Here is an 18,168-nt window from a genome sequence, read left to right on the forward strand (position 1 = left end):
AGATGTTGGAATAGTTCTGGTAGGGAGTGATGCTTTCTCCTCTTCTGGAGGTCCATTAAAAATAGGCTCGATTCTCTTCTGTCTGAGTCTTCTCGCTTGGATGCAGGGGAATAGGCCCAAAGGACCAAATGGTTCTCTGTGTGGTCTCTGTGGGTCTTCCAGGTGGTATTGCCAAAATGTGTGTGTTCCTTTTAGAACCCTAAATGACTTTTCAGCTAGAGGAAATTCCACTATCTTGGTAGCTAGCTGTGGGGGACTACACCTAAAAATTCAAGTTGTTCAGGCTACAATCCTAAAGATATTTGAATGTCTAGGGGGATAGGGGGAAATCTACTTTAGGAAACAATCCTGATTTATCCAGAGTCAAAACTACAGGATATTGATTGAATTGATTTTAATCCCTTTCTACTTCCTGGTGGCAAGGAAGTGGAGGAATTGTATTTAGACTGCTGAAAGTAGTATGTGGGCCAGTCAATTTGGGAACCTTATTTTGCATGGCTGTTTTCAATTACACTAGTTGAAACTGTGTATGATGATTTTCAGTTCTTTTATTATTGTGTAATTTTTTATTTCCGGGGGACCTTAGGACATCCTAAGTCCTAATGATTTTGTGCTAGTGGGTGGGGTGGGCAATTATTACCAGTTCAGTCAGCATGATTTTCCTATCCAGCATCAAGGGAGGGACTTGTAAACCTTCGAAGGGATGACCTCCGTGGGCAGAAGGGCTCTTTACTCCACTTTCACTCTGAGCAATAAAGCTTGGTAGCAGCTTGTAGCCTTTCTCCCTTCCTGCCACTGCTTTGATCATGTAGGTCCCAAAGAGAAGTGACCTTGTGGTTTTTAGGGAGAGTCCACAGCTCCATTCAAAGAAGAACCCCATGGGGCGGCTAGGTGGTGCAGTGGATAAAGCACCGGCCCTGGATTCAGGAGTACCTGAGTTCAAATCCGGCCTCAGACACTTGACACTTACTAGCTGTGTGACCCTGGGCAAGTCACTTAACCCCCATTGCCTGCAAAAAAAAACAAAAACCAAAAACCAAAAAACAAAGAAGAACCCCACTGCTGGATCTGTGGTTACCAGCACGGACCCTGAAGCTGGGTCCCTTTCTACCATGTGGCCATTCTCCAAGCTGAGTCCTTTCTCCCACAAGAGGAGCATGGTGGTGAACAGAGGAAAGCATGTCCTTAAGTCATCTCTCTCCAAGAAATGTCTAAAATGTCTTTCCTAATTCCTTCAGCACACCATGACTCACAGAGCCTGTGCTAGGCTAAAGTCAAGACAACACTGAGCTAATTTGCAATCTACTGGGCGTGGGGGGGCCTCATCTGTGTGTAAGATCATCAATTAGATGATAAGTTCCTTAAGGGCAGGACCTATTTTTTGCCTCTTTTGTATCCCCTGTGCTTAGCACAGTGCCTGACACATTTGTTGTTGTTTTCAGTTACATCCAACTCTTCGTGATCTTGTTTGGAGATTTCTTGGCAAAGATACTGGAGTGCTTTGTCATTTCCTTCTCCAGCTCATTTTTTCCAGATGAGGGAACTGAGAGGCAAATAGGGTTAAGTGACTTGCCCAGGGTCACACAGCTAAGTAAATGTCTGAGGCCAGATTTGAGCTCCTGATGAGTGGTCTTCCTGACTCCAGGGCCCAGGGATCTATCAATTGTGCTACCTAGCCGCCTGCCTGGTATATAGTAGACACAATAAATGTTTTGATTTTGATTTATTAGAAAACAGCCCTAGTTTAGTCTGAAAGCTGGAAGAAGAGCAGGGAGATCCTATTGGGCTTGGGCCCTGAGTTCTTTGGTGCCAGCTTCTTTGGGCCTCTAGAATTCTTTACCTCATCCCCACTGTACCCATGATGCCCCTCCATACCAGGATTCCTTCCACATTCTACTGGGCATTTACCCAGGGGCCTAGACTCAAGGAGAGTTATTCTAGAGTTTCTAGTGGAGTGATAGAGAACAAAGATGGTACTAGGTACACATCTAGTTCCAAGTGCCCCACCCTGGCTCGTCTTGAAATTACTTTCTATTGTCAGGGTCGAAGGCTTATTCCCTTGACAGAAGTTGAGGGTCGGAGACGATTAATCATTGACACATCAGCACCACATAATGTGTGATAAACTATGTGCACTTTATTATCCAGGATAGCTCAGTATTTATAGCAGAAAGCCATAAAGAAATCAAATAGAGTCTCTGCTAGAATAATTCTAATAGAATAGGAATAATTTTTTAACCTTTCAGCCTTGACCTGGCAGAACTTGTTCCAGGCTTAGACAGAGCAAGGTTTGTACAGATGAGTCTTTGGACCCCTGGTAGGCCAGCTAAGCATTGTCTCAGGAATTCAGGCCTTGACCACAAAGTTTCCTAGGAGACTTGCTGCCTCAGTGACCACAGCCCAAGCCTGGGGAGGGGGAAACTCAATCAGAGGGGCGACGGAGAGCCCTCTGGGTTCACCACATTCTATTACTTTGTAGATATTTTCAATAGAAGCTCCTGGAGGACAGGAACTTCTCTTCCTTTTTTGCCTTTGTTGGCATAGAGTAAGTGCTTAATAAGTGCTTGTGGAATTGTACTTACTTTTATACATGCTACGTTTTCTACTGGTAGAATATAGGATTTTTGAGGGCAAGGATGGTGTTTTTTTTTCATTTTCACATCCGTGAGGCCTAAAACAGTGTCCACTATAAAGTGGGTGCTTGATACTCACTGAATTATTTACTTGTGTACACACTGTATTCCCCACCAGGGTGTTGTAAGGTCTTTGAGAACAAAGTTTGTATCTCCAGTATCTATCATACAGCTGTGCACATAGTAAGCTCTTCATGTATGCTGATTTGAATTAAACTTTCATTCTCCATAAAAGGGGCACTATTGCCAGTGCTTGGCAAGGCCCCAAACCATTGCCCAGGAATCCAGCAGCCAGCACTCATGTTTCTTTCCTGGTTGTGCCAGTTCCCTTCTCTTATTGAGAAATTCCTCCCAGGAACTTCCATTTTGGCCAACCTTCATTCCTTTCCCAACTGTGCTTCTGATTTTCTAGACTTCAACACCATGCCTCAGCTGCCGTGTCAACCTGGCACCTTCCTCAATGTCTCCTCAACCTTGGGACTTCTGACTCTGTGGTCTTCTCACCCCAGAATATCCCTCCTCCATGCTGGTCTCCTTCTGTTTTTGGTGAGTTACTCCCAGGGCCTCCATTTTGGGGAAATACCCAGATCAGATAAAGGCAGCTGGGGGTACAATGGAAGAGGGAGCCTTGCCCCTCCTCTCATTAGACTGAACCATGTGCCCGGGTTGAAAAGGAAGTGGGTACAGAATCCTAGCCTCTCTGGAACCCAGCCATGGTTTCTATATGTGAATTTCACTTGGGGTATCCCTCTTGCAAGAGAATCATAGATTTTAAGCCCAAGGAACCTAAGAAGTCATCTAGTCCAACCTTGAGAGAGCAATACCCTCCTAAGGTAAACTGGGAACAAGCATTCCACTTGGTATGGTCCCCTCCAACCAGTGTCCTTACTTGACCCACCAATGCCCATGATGAGACCAAGTTTTCTTCTGCTGGGGGGTTGGGAGGGGAATGACCTCAAGCCACGATGACAGAGGGGCTCTGATAATTGCCAGGTCTGGGAAGGCTGTAGAGCAGAGTTAAGCACAGTGACAGTGTAAGGCCCTGAAGGGAGGGTAGAAGCCATCCTCTGTAGGGCTCCCTTTTTTTTTTTTCCCCTCCCATCACTTTGGAGAAGAAGAAGGGGGAATTTTTCTGAACATGAGTGTGGAAGGCAAAGCCCCACCCTTAGTGTGTGGTCCCAAGATACTTTCTCTTCATCCAGACTGAAAAAAATAGATACATTTTATTCTGAGTAGAAGTTTCCAAAAATATTCATCTGTGGTAGGAGCAAGGGGAGGAGGGACCAGGAATCCAGGAGTCACTGGCTTCCAAGGCAATTTAGACAGGAAACTAAACTTGGTAAGAAGGAAAAGGTTCTTGGCTAGAAGAAAGGAAAGGCTGTTCAGAGCAGGGACAGGATGAGCCCTAATCCCCTGGGGGCACTAAGAGAACTGAGTCTCAGAAGGTGATTGGCAGCAGCTTGTTGGATGGTAGGCCACAAAGAGGTTGGATCAAAGAAGAAAATATGTGTAAAATGCTTTGAAAACCTTAAAGAGCTGGAACAGTGTAAAAAACACTAGATTGGGAGTCAAAGGACCTGAGTTCAAATTCTACCCTTGATGATTACTGCCTATGTGACTTTGGACAAGTCACTGAAGCTTCCTAGGCCTCAGTTTCCTCATTTGTAAAATAAGGAGATTGGACTAGAAGGCCTTTGAGTTCCCTTTTAAATCTGTATCTAGGAGCCTATGATTATTATTGTTTGCCAACTCTTGCCATAATATTAGGGCTGGATTAGAATTAGTTATCTCTCTCTCTCTCTTTTTTGTGGGTCAATGAGGGTTAAGTGACTTGCCCAGGGTCACACAGCTAGTAAGTGTCAAATATCTGAGGCTGGATTTGAACTCTGGCTCTCCTGAATCCAGGGCCAGTGGTCTGTCCACTTTACCACCTAGCTGCCCCAAGGACTAGTTCTCCTGAGGGTCATTCAACACTCCCTTCTCTACCCTGGAGAGAAAAGTATTGGGGTGGGCAGAAGGGTTGTTATATGAGAAGATGACCAATGGGGAAGGTACAGGGTTGATTTTTCCCAGCAGCAATCTGAGAATTTCCAGCGGACCCATTCCTCATAACCTTTAAACAATCTACTTTACTTTCAAGTAACTGATGATTTCTTAGCATTTGTATAATAAACTAGAATACTGAAGGATGAAGAGAGATGTTGGCCCCAGGGGGATCATAATTTTTTTAGAAGTGGGAGGGATCTTAATAGTCTTTTTTGGGGGGGTGGGGCAATGAGGGTTAAATGTTAAATGACTTGTCCAAGGTCACATAGCTAGTAAGTGTCAAGTGTCTGAGGCTGGATTTGAACTCAGGTCCTCCTGAATCCAGGGCCGGTGCTCTATTCACTGTGCCACCTAGCTGCCCCTGCCCCCATCTTAATAGTCTTCTAATCCAATCTTATTTTAAAGATGAGGAAATTAAGGCCCCAAAAGACCCCTAAGATCACAGGGTAATAGTGGCAGGGGCTGAGATTTGAACCCACGTTCTCCAGTTTCAATTCCATCCAACTTTGTTTGGCCATGGAGTCCATTATCAGCTTAAGCTCTTGTGGGGCGTGGGCTGTGAGTGGAGGGCTACTGAATGGGAGAGGGAGGGGTGCATCAGTGGAAGGGGCTCACATGCTGGGTCCCTCTTCTGATGAAGTGGGATTGAGGCGTCTCAAGGGCAAAGAAGCGGAGTTGGGCTTGACGCTGATTGGGCCACCACTAGTAGCTGATCTGGTAGCGGAAGAGTGCTGAAGAATTCCTGAAGGCAGCAAAGGCTGCAAAGCGAACTGCTGCAGGACCTGGGCTGTCATGCTGGTTCTGGAGCGTGAGGCTGTAACGGAACAGAAGATGCCCCCAGCCCCTGGAATCTTGCCTTTCTCCAAAGCATTTCCACATACATTTTCTCAGCTGATCATCACAATGTCCCTGTGAGGCCAGTGGAACATATTATTATCAACTCTTAGTCAAGGAAGAACCTGAGGGCCAGAAAGAATGGCAGGCTTGTCCAAGGGAACTGGATTAGCTGGAATTCTGCAGAGGGTTTGACACCACTGCCCTAGATCACTGAAAGGTTCAGTGGTTTGCTAGATCTCCTGGCCGTTAGCTTAAAGTTCTTTCTGATACCTCATTGTGCCTTCCCTTGGATCTCTGGGAAGTGATGTTTAGGCTTAAGGAGTCAGGAAGGGGAAAGTGAGGGCTACCTTGTACTATGGTTAAAGCTAGTTCTAAGGGGGTTTTTGTTGTTGTTATTTATTTATTTATTTTTTATTTTTGGTGAGGCAATTGGGATTAAGTGATTTGCCCAGGGTCACACAGCTAGTAAGTGTGAAGTGTCTGAGGCCGGATTTGAACTCAGGTCCTCCTGACTCCAGGGCCAGTGCTCTATCTGGTTTTGGGGTTTTTTTGAGGCAAGCAGGATTAAGTGACTTGCCCAGGTTCACAAAGCTAGTAAGTGTCTGAGGCGGAATTTGAACTTAGGTCCTCCTGACTCCAGGGCCGGTGCTCTATCCACTGCACCACCTAGCTGTCCCCTACCTAAGTTTACACGGAGAACCTCATCCAGTCTGACAGTGCAGGAGGATGGAACCAAGGACAAGAGAGAGGTTATGGGTTTCTGGATTTTTTGCTGTTAAACAAACCACAGGTAAATTGGTAATAATAATAGATAATGCTTATATATAGCACTTTAAAGTTTACAAAGCACTGTACGTAGAGTATCTCATGTGACTCTCACAGCAACCCTTTAAGGTAGATGTGACTATCATTCCCATTTTACAGATGAGAAAACTGAGGCTAACAGAGGTATCAAACACACATTCTTCCAGGCAAGTCCAGGTGGTTCATCCAGATTAAAATGTAATTGAGAGGGGCAGCTAGGTGGCGCAGTGGATAAAGCACAGGCCCTGGAGTCAGGAGTACCTGAGTTCAAATCTGGCCTCAGACACTTGACACTTACTAGCTGTGTGACCGTGGGCAAGTCACTTAACCCCCACTGCCTAAAACAAAACAAAACAAAAAAAATGTAATTGAGAAATATTTAACAAAATAAATGAAAGTACAGGCAGATGTAGATAATGTTAATGGGTGGTTTTCTAAGTCAATATGCCTCCTGCAAGGATCCTTCTGTATGGAGTTGTAGCCTCAGTTTCTATGAGTTTGACACCACTGGCCTAGATCATGGGAAGGTAAAGTGATTTGCTTGGGGCTAGGAAGTCACTGTGTGTGTTCCAGGTGGGACATGAAGCCTGGTCTTCTTGACTCTCAGGTCAACTCTCTTCTGTACTATGGTGTATAGTGGCCTCTTGTTGTTGTTGTTATCCGATGTTTTAGTTGTGTCTGACTCTTCGTGACCCTATTTGGGGTTTTCTTAGCAAAGATACTGGAGTGGTTTGCCATTTCCTTCTCTAGCCCATTTTACAGATGAGAAACATGAGGCAAACATCGAAAAATGACTCATCTAGGGTCACACAGCTAGTAAGTGTCTGAGGCTAGATTTGAATTCCAGAAGATGAGTCTTCCTGATTCTAGGATGAGTACTCTTATCTATTTTGCCACCTAGCTGTCCTGACACTTTTCATTACATATAAGAAAATAAATTCAGCGTCACTTTCCACTGTGGAATATGCCTTTCAAGTATTTCAATCCCTGACCCTAGGCTGCTTGTGCTTCTCTTCCAGACTCTTCTCTCTTAGGTTTACACACAGAAGAAGGGGAGAATCTAGCACCTTTGGACTTCTAATGGGACAGGTGAGATTATTTAGAATGTCCAGAATAAGAATGTCTTTTTTTGGCAGGGGAGAGTAAGGCAGGAATCAGGGAGTTCTACTTATCACTTTCTTCAACACCCCAAGACTGTCCTAGAATTATTGTCCCCAGAAGGGGACCAGATTCAGGGGGACATTCTCTTCCCCTGCCAATGTGTGATCCAAGGTAGTTCCTCCCCCCTGGAGAGAAGGGTGGGCAAAGCCTTCTTTAGTAGGAAGAGAATAGGAGAAGCTAGACATTCAAAGGAAGCCCTCTGGACAAGAGGTGTAGTGAGGAATACATTTGGAACTAGAAAGAACCCATGAATACAGCGATTCAATCCAGGGATTGGGGCCCCAGGAGAAAGGGATTAGGTGAAGACTCACCAGGGTAGAGTGTATTAGAGATACTGGAGCGTACTCGCTCACATCCACTGCGGGATGATGGGGGCCTTGGGGTCTTCAATCCTAAGGGGAGAGAAGTGAAGGAAGGGGATGAGCCCATGAGAGTTTGTTGAGGTTTCTCTCAGATTTCTCCCTATCCATGGAGGGCCCCCCCCCCAGATCCCTGCTCCCACCCTCAGGGCTGTGGCCTAAGCCAACATTCGACAAAGCCATGCCTGCATTGCCCTAGACCTTTATCTGCTTGTTCTCCTGTCAGAGCTCTGAGATAGTGGGGTACAACCACACTTCCTGTTCTTCCCCACAGGTGTTCTTGTCTTGAGTCACAGGGGTCTCTTATCCAAGTCATGTTTATTCCCCATTCCCCATCTTTGCTCCCTCCATTCTACACATTGCTCAGTATTCTCCGCACTGCTCTCAGCCTATCCAAATCCCATCATCCTCTTCCTTAAAGGCCTCCTTGGCCTACAGGGATGTGTCCTCTTTTCCAGCATTCTTTGGCACTTACTGCCTATATCACTGATTTCTTATATCACCTCTTTCCTCTGTCTCCAAATCTAGTGCACTTTATACGACCATGATGCCTCCATCATATATCACTTCCTTGCTCTGCTGCTTAACTATTCCATGTGTATTTGTCTTTTCTCCCCAACTAAACCATAAGCTTCCAGAGGGCAGGGGTCATAGCTTATACTTCTTTGTAGCCTCCATATTACCTAGTACTAGACTGAGGACCAACTCGGGGTGTCAATGACTGAAGGAATCAACCAGTGAATTTGGGTTCTGGTTTGAGTTGGGAGTTCTGGTGATTGCTTACTCCCCAACTGAGATGGGGCTAGGTGTGGGTCATCACTAAATGAGGTAAACTTCAGCTGCCACCATAGTGACATAACTTGAAAATCTGGCCTCCAAGGAAGCTCCTCAACCAATATATACAGGGTGTCCCCAAAATCTTTAGGGCAGTTTTATGCTTTAATAATTCAAAAGCTCGGGCAGCTAGGTGGTGGAGTGGATAGAGCACTGGCCCTGGAGTCAGGAGTACCTGAGTTCAAATCTGGCCTCAAACACTTAACGTTTACTAGCTGTGTGACCCTGGGCAAGTCACTTAACCCCAATTGCCTCACCAAAAAAAAAAAAATTAAAGCTCTTATTGCTATAGCTAACATTTTTTAAATTAAAAAATTTTTTTATAGCTAACATTTCTAATACAATATTAAATAATAGAAGTGATAATGGGCATCCTTGTTTTACCCCTAATTGTAATGGAAAGGCTTTTAGGTTATCCCCATTACATATAATACTTGCTAATAGAAACTCTAATAATTTAAAACTGTATTAAGGGGGCAGCTAGGTGGTGCAGTGGATAGAGCACCGGTCCTGGATTCAGAAGGACCCGAGTTCAAATCCGGCCTCAGACACTTAACACTTACTAGCTGTGTGACCCTGGGCAAGTCACTTAACCCCAATTGCCCTACAAAATTTTTTAAAAAGCTGTATTAAGACTTTTGGGACACCCTGTATATAGACCCTAGAAGGGTAATGTATAGAGAAGAAGAGTTTCCCTATATCTACACTCATAGGATCACAGATTTAATGTTGGAAAGGACATCTATTCCATCCCAGTCATTTTACAAATCAAATTTTTGAAAGTGAGTGACCCAGAGAAGTTAAATGACATGCTCAAATGGAAATGTTGGACTATTTGGCCTTAAAGGTCCCCTCCAGCTTCAAATGCTACAATCTTAAGTAGCAGAGGCTGTGATTCAAACCTGGGCCCTCCAAAACCAAACCCAGGGCTCTGTCTGTGATACCATACTGCCTATCAGTCAACCTTGATGTGCTCTTCCTGAGGCTTGGGTCTTTGGCAAGTCAGGAAGGATCTCTAATTATAAAAGGTGTTGGCACCCTGGTACTGTATTGAAGGTGGGTGCATCACCTTATGAATGATATTTGATATTTATATAATACTTTAAGGTCTGCAAAGCACTTTTCATCTTATTGGCCATCACAGTCACTCCCTTTCTTTTTTGTTTTGTTTTGTTTTTTGTGAGGCAATTGGGGTTAAGTGACTTGCCCAGGGTCACACAGCTAGTAAGTGTGTGTTAAGTGTCTGAGGCCAGATTTGAACTCAGGTACTCCTGACTCCAGGGCTGGTGCTCTATCCACTGTGCCACCTAGCTGCCCCCACTCCCTTTCTTAAGTGAGAAAACAAAGGCTGAGAGAAATGAAGAGATTTGCTTGTGGTCATACACCTAGGAAATGGCAGACATGGGGTTTTGAACTCAAATCTCTCCTGAGTTTGAGCCCAGTGCTCTCTCTACCATGACATGTGACCTCTTTATTTTAAGTGGGGTTTTTTTTGGCAGGGCAATTGGGGCTAAGTGATTTGCCCAGGGTCACACAGCTAGTAAGTGTTAAGTGTCTGAGGTCAGATTTGAACTCAGGTCCTCCTGAATCCAGGACCAGTGCTCTATCCACTGCACCACCTAGCTGCCCCAATTTTAAGTGTTTTTATTAGTATCTTCTGTTTTTACATCATCTTCATTTCTTAATATGTGCTTTCCTCCTCTCCTCCCCAGCAAGTCATCCCTTCCAACAAAGAATAAAAATGAAAGGAAAAAGAAATCAATTCAACCCAACGAACCCACACATCAATCAAGTCTGACAGTCTATGCAATGTTTTATGCCCACATTCCTCCCCCTCTGCTCTATGGGGCTAAGCTTGGTCATTAAAATCACACTGATGATGCTTCTTTGATAATGCCACTGATCAAGGGACTCTAGATGGAAGGACCTATGGCAGGTCACTTCCTTATTCCAGGTATCAGAGCTAGGCAGGCTGTTTGGGGCTGGGAGCTCAGGAAGTACCTGAGTGAAAAGGAAGGTGAGGTTCTCAGGGGGTGGGACATCTGAACCTTAAGTGCCCACTCAAACCTGTCACAAGTCATACCTGTCAGGTCCTTCTCAGCAATAACGGGTCGTGGAGCACCACGAGAGGCCATTCTGCCTTTGTACATGACCCCATCAACTCCCAGAATGTTCACTTCACTCTGGGGAGACAGAGACAGCCCCTGGGTTATGACTCAGTCCCTTTAGGGGAAGGGGAATGGGATGATTCCCTTGCAATGTTCCTTTTGCCTTCAAAGGCTGCTCACCTTTCTCTTTCCCAGAGACATATTGCTCCCAATTCCAACTTATTTCCTCCTCCCCTACTACCCAAGGTCCCAGTTCCTTCACAGGCCCTGAAGAGGAGCCTTCTTCCTATCTCCCCACTAAGGCCTGGGTTGGGTCTAAGCAAAGGAGGAGAGAGTTCAAGCCAACCCCCTCCCCATGCCCATCCCATGATCCCAAACAGAAATTCCCTATCTGGAACTTAATGAACTGGAAGCAGGCTGCACTCACATTCTCAGCAGGAAACACAGACGGATCCCCATATGGGTAAAGGGTGGTGAGGTTTGGTATCTTCATGACCCGCCTCAGGCTTGAACTGTTATCCCAAAATGGGTGGCCACCTGCGGGCATGTTGGCTTGTTCAGGGAAGTTGGTCGTTTCCTGTGTTGGTTGTTGCTGTTGCAGTCGCTGCTGCTCCCTGGGAAAAGATGGCCAACATAAGGAGGGGGCCAGCCTCCTTCCCAGCTCAGACTGAGCCTCAGGAGGCCACATTGGGTCCTGACGCATCAGGAGGCCTGGCATGGGAAGGGCTGGTAGAGCCATGGAAATTAGTAACACTCAGGCTGATGGTTCAGGATGTGTAAGACAATTATTAGATTGGGCCTATGAAAGCCTCTGGGAGGAAAGTAAAGACTAAAATTTGACAGGTTTGTGCTTCTTCCGGCTGCAGCTCTCTCAGTCTTTGGTGGCATCTTCATCAGGGTTACCGTGGGGAAGGATGCCTTTTGGTGGTGATGGTGACAGAGGCAGGGGGGAATGTTGCTGGGGTGCCTCTCATGCCCCTGGTTTGGGCTCTCTGTGCTTTTTGTTATCCACTATGGCATATTAGAAAAAGCACTGCACTTGTAAATCACAAGAGTTCTGATTCTGACACTTACTAGCGGTGTGACCATGGACAAGTCACTTTTCTCATCTGTAAAATAGAGATAATAAGACTTGCACTACCTACCTGACAGAGTAGTTGTGAGGAAAGTCTTTTGGCCAACTGTAAAGAGCTATATAAATGTGAGTAATTATATCATCATTTTCATATTATATAGAGATTGGTGGGAGGAGGGAAGCTGGGGAACCACATCGTGGGAAAGGAGGAAAGGAAAGTAGAGAGTGGTAAGGGATAACAGGGGTTTGGATAGTTTTAATTTTTTCTCTAGTTGGGAATCAGGAATGGATCAGTGAGCCCACTTGGGTAAACTGCTATTAAGTAAACTGCTAGGGGCAGCTAGGTGGCACAGTGGATAAAGCACTGGCCCTGGATTCAGGAGGACCTGAGTTCAAAAATCTGGCCTCAGACACTTGACACTTACTAGCTGTGTGACCCTGGGCAAGTCACTTAACCCCCATTGCCCCACACACAAAAAAAAGAAAGTAAACTGCTGCTCCAGTAGTAGTTTCAGTCATCAGGAGGGCCAATTAGTATTGTACAGTGGAGGAAGAACAGATATTCTATGGTTACAAGCTGTACCCCCATCCCTGATTCACCATTTCACAAAGCTGTCTCACACATGAGTATGCTTGGTCACAATGGGGACCAGACCAAAGGACATAGATGACTCAATTCAAACCACGAATCCACTACTGTTCAAATTCATTTTTAAAAGGATGAATTAAATCCCTATTGTGTGCAGTGCTATACTCGATGCTGGGGGAGAGACATAATTTAGGTAAGACATGGTTCCTGCCCTCATGGAGCTTAAAGTCTACTAGGGGGAGCAGCTAGGTGGTGCAGTGGATAGAGCACCGGCCCTGGAGTCAGGAGTACCTGAGTTCAAATCCGGCCTCAGACACTTAATACTTACTAGCTGTGTGACCCTGGGCAAGTCACTTAACCCCAATTGCCTCACACACAAAAAAAAAAGTCTACTAGGGATATGAAAAACATTAACAGATATCTAGAATACATAGTAACATATGCCAAATATATTAATTAGGTTGAAACAAAGCACTGTATGTTGCAGAACAAGTTATAGTATAGGAATGTGATATAATAATACTGTGCTGTAAGAAATGATGAAAGGGAGGGTTTCAGAGAAACCTGGGAAGACTTATATGAACTAATGCAGAGTAGAGTGAACAGAACCAGGAGAACAATTTATCCAGTAATGACAATACTGTAAAGACAAATAGGTGTGAAAGACTTAGGAACTTTGAACATGCAATGTCCTCTGATTTTAGAGGACCCAGGATGAAATATGCTACCCACTTCCTGATAAAGAGGGGATGGGGGCAGCTAGATGGCGCAGTGGAAAAGCACTGGCCCTGGATTCAAGAGTACCTGAGTTCAAATCTGGCCTGAGACACTTAACACTTACTAGCTGTGTGACCCTGGGCAAGTCACTTAACCCCAATTGCCTCACTAAAAAATAAATAAATAAATAAAAGAGGGGATGGACCCAGAGCAGAGATTAAAACTTTTTTTTTTACTTTTCTTGGTTTTTGTTTTTGTTTTGGGGGGCTGGGCAATAAGAGTTAAGTGACTTGCCCGGGGTCACACAGCTAGTAAGTGTCAAATGTCTGAGGCTGGATTTGAGCTCAGGTCCTCCTGAATCCAAGGCCAGTGCTTTATCCACTGCACCACCTAGCTGCCCCCAAAACTTTTTTTTTTAAATGAACAATTTGGAAATTTGTTTTACTTGACTGTATACTTTTGTAACAAGGGTTTCTTCTTTCTTTTTTTCTCAATGACAAGGGGAGACAGAAGAGAGCGAAGGTAGATTATCATCAACTAAAATAAATAACATTTAATTTATTTTTATTTTTTATGTTAATAGTATTTTATTTTTTCCAGTTACATGTAAAGATAGTTTTCAGCATTCATTTTAATAAGATTTTGAGTTCCAATTTTTTCTCTGTCCCTCCCTCCCTCCCCCCTCCCCAAGACAGCAAGCAATCTGATATAGGTTATATATGTACAATCACATTAAGCATATTTTTCATATTAGTCATGTTAACATTTCATTTTTTAAAAGAGTTGGGGGAGAAAGAGCTATACAAGAAATGAGGTGGTCAGGGAATGCTTCCCAAAGAAGAGAGCATTTGAGTTAGGGTCTCAAGGTTGGGTTGGAATTCAACAAGCAGACATTCTAGGTATCTGGAACAGAATGAACAAAAGCAGAAAGGAGGGAAAGTACAGAATATATATACATATATACATACACATACACCCCCCACACCCCACCATATATATACAGACATACATATATATGTATGATACTGTTGTTGTTTTGTTTGTTTTGGAGGGAGGCAATCAGTGTTAAGTGACTTTCCCAGGGCCACATAGCTAGTAAGTGTCTGAAGTCAGATTTGAACTCAGGTCATCCGACTCCAGGGCCAGTGCTCTATCCACTGTACCACTTAGCTGCCCCTAGTGCAGGGAATATATTTCTGAGACAGACAGGAGGTTTTGGTTTACTCATTACAGAGTGTGTGAGGAGCAGTAAGATGAAATAAGACTGGAAAGGTAGGCTGCTGCCAAATTGTGGAGAGCCCAGAATACCAGGCAAAGGAGACTGAAATTTGCTTTGTAGGCAATAGGAAGCCAGTGAAATTTTTGAGCAGAGAAAGAAAATGAAAAAAGTGCAATGGGATAGAAGGAATAGTGGGGTATGGAGTCAGAAAGCCTAAGACTGAATCACAGCTCTGCCATTTACTATCTGTGTGACTTTGGGCAAATCACTTAACATCTCTCAGCCACATTTCCTCATTTGTCAAATGAGGGATTTGCACTAGGTGGCTTCCAAGTTCCCGTCCATCTTGAAGTCTACAATTCTAATGAGAGTCTGAGGTAGGATGGTGGCAGTGGGAATAAAGAGAAGGGGACGTTTATTTATAAGTGATATGGTGGAGGTGGCATCCACAGGATCTGTAAAGGACTGGATATGAGAGATGAGGGAGAAGGAGGCTCCAAAAGAGAATAATTCCCAGGCAGGCTCAGAACATGAGACTGAGGAATGGTGGTGTAACCTACAGAAATAGCAAAGAGATAAAAGGGAGAAAATTTGAGGTGGGGAAATCATCATAAACTCCGTTTTGGCCAGGTGGCATCCAAATGAAACTATGCGAGAGGCAGCCGGTGGTGTGAGTATGGAGCTCAGAAAAGGGCTGAAGACAGATTTAGGGCATTCTGTGTAAATGAGATTCCCAAAGGAGAAAAACTATTGAGAGGGAAGAAAGTCAAGGACAGAATCTTGGGAAAGGGAAAAGGATGAGGAGCCAGCAAATGACAGGTAGGTCATGAAAAAGGTATTGCAACTAGAGCAAGAGGATCTAGGTTCAAATCCTAATAGCCATCTATAGCCCGTGTGACCTTAGGCAAGTCAGTGGGCCTTAGTTTCTGCATCTGTAAAATGAAGGAGTTGAAGGTGATCTCTAATGTCCCTCCTGGTTCTAAACTTATGATCCTAAGGAGACAGAATTGTGTTTAGAAGGATCAGAGGAACTCAGCAAAGAGGTGACACAGAACAAAACATAAATTTTCAGATCCAGCCAATGTGTAAATTTGTTCTGCTTGGCTATATACTTTTTTGTTACCAGGGAGGGCTTCTATTTGTTGGGGGAAGAATAAGAGGAAAGTTTTCAGGAGAATAATGTTTGTAATACAAAAAAGGAAGGAAGGGTGTCAATCGAATATATTTTTTTAAATACACTGAAGATCAGGAGGTTGGGCAAGTAGGATAGCATTGGTATTACTGTGTTCAGTGTAATAGTCTAAAAAGCTAAGCTGTACATAATAGGGATTCATGGCTGCATCTTTCTCTTCTTTTTTTGTTCTTTGTATATGGAAATGTTCAGGCTCATTAAGTTTATAATAACAATTAAAAAAGAAGGTAGGAGGAAGAAAAGGAAAGTGAGGTGTTTCTGAAACTAAGGAGGAGAGAATATCCTGTAGGAGGTGATTGATGTGTTAAATGCTGCCAAGAGGTCAAGGAGGATGAAGAATGCAGATATTTGGTGCCCGGGTGGCTAATGTTGACCTTCTCGAGGGCAGCTTCATTAGTGGTAGAGGTGGAAACCAGATTGCGTGGGGTTTGACATGTTCAAACAAGTCAAACTATGTTTCCTTCTGAGTGCAAAAGCACAATGTTATTGTTATCAAACTATGTCCCAGCAGAGTCAAACTGTCTCCACCCAACTGGTGAAAAATTCCAATGGTGCCAGGCCACTAGATGGGACTTTGAGTCCTTAGTGAAGATTGCTGGGTGGAGGTAGAGTTGGAGGCAGAAGGCAGTGTTCAGTCCCCACTGTTTACTCATTCACTCATAACTTCCCCCCTCCTACCCTCCTACCCACCCACTACCACCTACTAGAAAAGCATAGGCTTCTACATAATTTGTGGGGCACATACCTTCTGGGGATAGTTCAACCCTGAGTCCTAGTGGCTGACTGAGATTGCATAGAGATGCTGTTCTGTTCCCCATAAATTGTGTAGAGTGGAATTAGGTATATCCAGGATTCTTCCAGGGGTGACGCATTAGAAGGAAGGAATAAGGCCTGAGGACCCAATAAGTCCTTTCCATGTCCTTTTTCCCAAAGTGACCTAGGTCTGGGGAAATTTTGGGTGTGGGTCCTCAGGCCCCATTACCACTCACCTTAATTTCAGCCGTTGTAGATATTCATAACTGTTTGCACTGATTGGCCGGGCACGGGGACACAAGTTTGCTTTCTGGATACTAATTAATTGTCTGTTAAAGAGGAGTATAGAGAAATAAATGAGAATTTCCAACAAAATGCCATTACCTTTATTATAATGGGAGAGAGATGGAGAGGGGGAGAAACAGTTGGGAGCCCATCTTCTCAATGAAGATTTTATAGATTAGAAGGGAGGAGGTAATAAACTCATAATCAGATCTGATTAGATTTTTACACCTCTCCAACTTGACATGTCCATTTGACAAGTAACTAAAAGTCTTATTGATAGCTTTCCCAGAATAAGATCACTGTGTGCTATGAGTGGGGACACATAGGTGGTGCAGTGGGTAGAGCATTGGGCTTGGAATCAGGAACATTCATCTTCATGAGTTCAAATTCAGCCTCAGACACTTGCTAGCTGTATGACCCTGGGCGAGTCACTACATCCTGTTTGCCTCAGTTTCCTCACCTGTAAAATGAGCTGGAGAAGGAAATGACAAACCACTCCAGTATCTCTGCCAAGAAAACCCCAAATGGGGTCACAGAGTAGGACATGACAGAAAAACTACTAAATAACAACAAAAATGCTATGAGGACAGAGAGCCTGTATTTTATTTTCTATCTCCTATGCTAACCCCAGAGCAACTAAAATCACTCAGTGGGCATGACCTTGAATGGTGTACTGGAAGGGGCAAGGAACCAGAAGTTGAAAGATCTAGGTCTGGTCCTAGCTCTGTCACTAATTTGTTGGGTGACCATGAGGCAAGTCATTTAACTTCTCTGGGAATGGGTTTCCTCAGATGATCATCTCTGTTGGACCTAACTCAGGGCATTGGAATGAGATTCATGTTCTTTGGAAATAAAAAGTGCCCTACAAAATGAAGGTATTGTTTGTTATTAATAATTTGCCTTGAAGGAAAGGGTGTCTAGGAGTTAGAGCAGAGAGAAATACCATGTGAAATGGTGCCCCCTGGTGGAAAGGGACTTTCATGAAGCAAGAGTTGTGATTTCCAAAATCACTGGGTCAAAGAACATGTTTGAGCTTGAAATCTATTGAGAAAACAAATAGTGTTTCTCGAGGTCTGGAGAGTAGGAAATAACCTAGAGATCAGTGGGGAGAGGGTCTGGTCAATATTGGTGCAAAACAGAAGAAGCTGAAGTTTATTTTCCTAGACCAAAAAAGGTGACATTTTATTTAATTTCCTATTTGATATTTTGGATAGGAAAATATTGCTAGTAAAGGCACTTTCTCACAGAGCTTCTATTCACATTTCACGCAACAGCCAGGCTTTATGGAACACAGCTGGAAATACTGAGTTGTAGCAAACCTTGGAGCGTGGTACTCACGGGCTTGTCATCATATCCACAGGCCGGTCACAAGAGATGCATTTCACCCGTTCAAAGAGTTGCCTGAAATAGACCCCCACCCCACCCCCCAAGTCCAGCAAGTTGTGATCAGCTTCCCAAACACCAGAGAGTGTGTTTGGGAGGAGGGTTGGTGTTGTTCTGCTGGGTTCCCCTAAGAGATGGCTACATTGTAGGTCTGGGAGGAACATACAAACCCA

General features: G+C 44.2%; 1 protein-coding gene across 1 annotated transcript in view; it reads right to left on the reverse strand.

The window, feature by feature from the left end:
- Positions 1–3,889: 3,889 nt before the first annotated feature.
- C1H16orf96 (chromosome 1 C16orf96 homolog) overlaps positions 3,890–18,168 on the reverse strand; it is a 77,376-nt gene continuing 63,097 nt past the window's right edge. The window contains exons 13-21 of the mRNA XM_043999284.1: positions 17,951–18,013; positions 16,564–16,656; positions 14,702–14,938; positions 14,388–14,443; positions 11,210–11,535; positions 10,758–10,857; positions 7,793–7,873; positions 5,295–5,493; positions 3,890–3,994 (exon numbers count right to left, since the gene is read on the reverse strand). Of these exons, the coding sequence (XP_043855219.1) occupies positions 3,964–3,994; positions 5,295–5,493; positions 7,793–7,873; positions 10,758–10,857; positions 11,210–11,535; positions 14,388–14,443; positions 14,702–14,938; positions 16,564–16,656; positions 17,951–18,013 (1,186 nt within the window). The 3' untranslated portion in view covers positions 3,890–3,963. The remainder of the gene's footprint in view (positions 3,995–5,294; positions 5,494–7,792; positions 7,874–10,757; positions 10,858–11,209; positions 11,536–14,387; positions 14,444–14,701; positions 14,939–16,563; positions 16,657–17,950; positions 18,014–18,168) is intronic.

Source organism: Dromiciops gliroides, chromosome 1 (assembly GCF_019393635.1).
Source record: "Dromiciops gliroides isolate mDroGli1 chromosome 1, mDroGli1.pri, whole genome shotgun sequence".
Taxonomy (NCBI): Eukaryota; Metazoa; Chordata; class Mammalia; order Microbiotheria; family Microbiotheriidae; genus Dromiciops; species Dromiciops gliroides.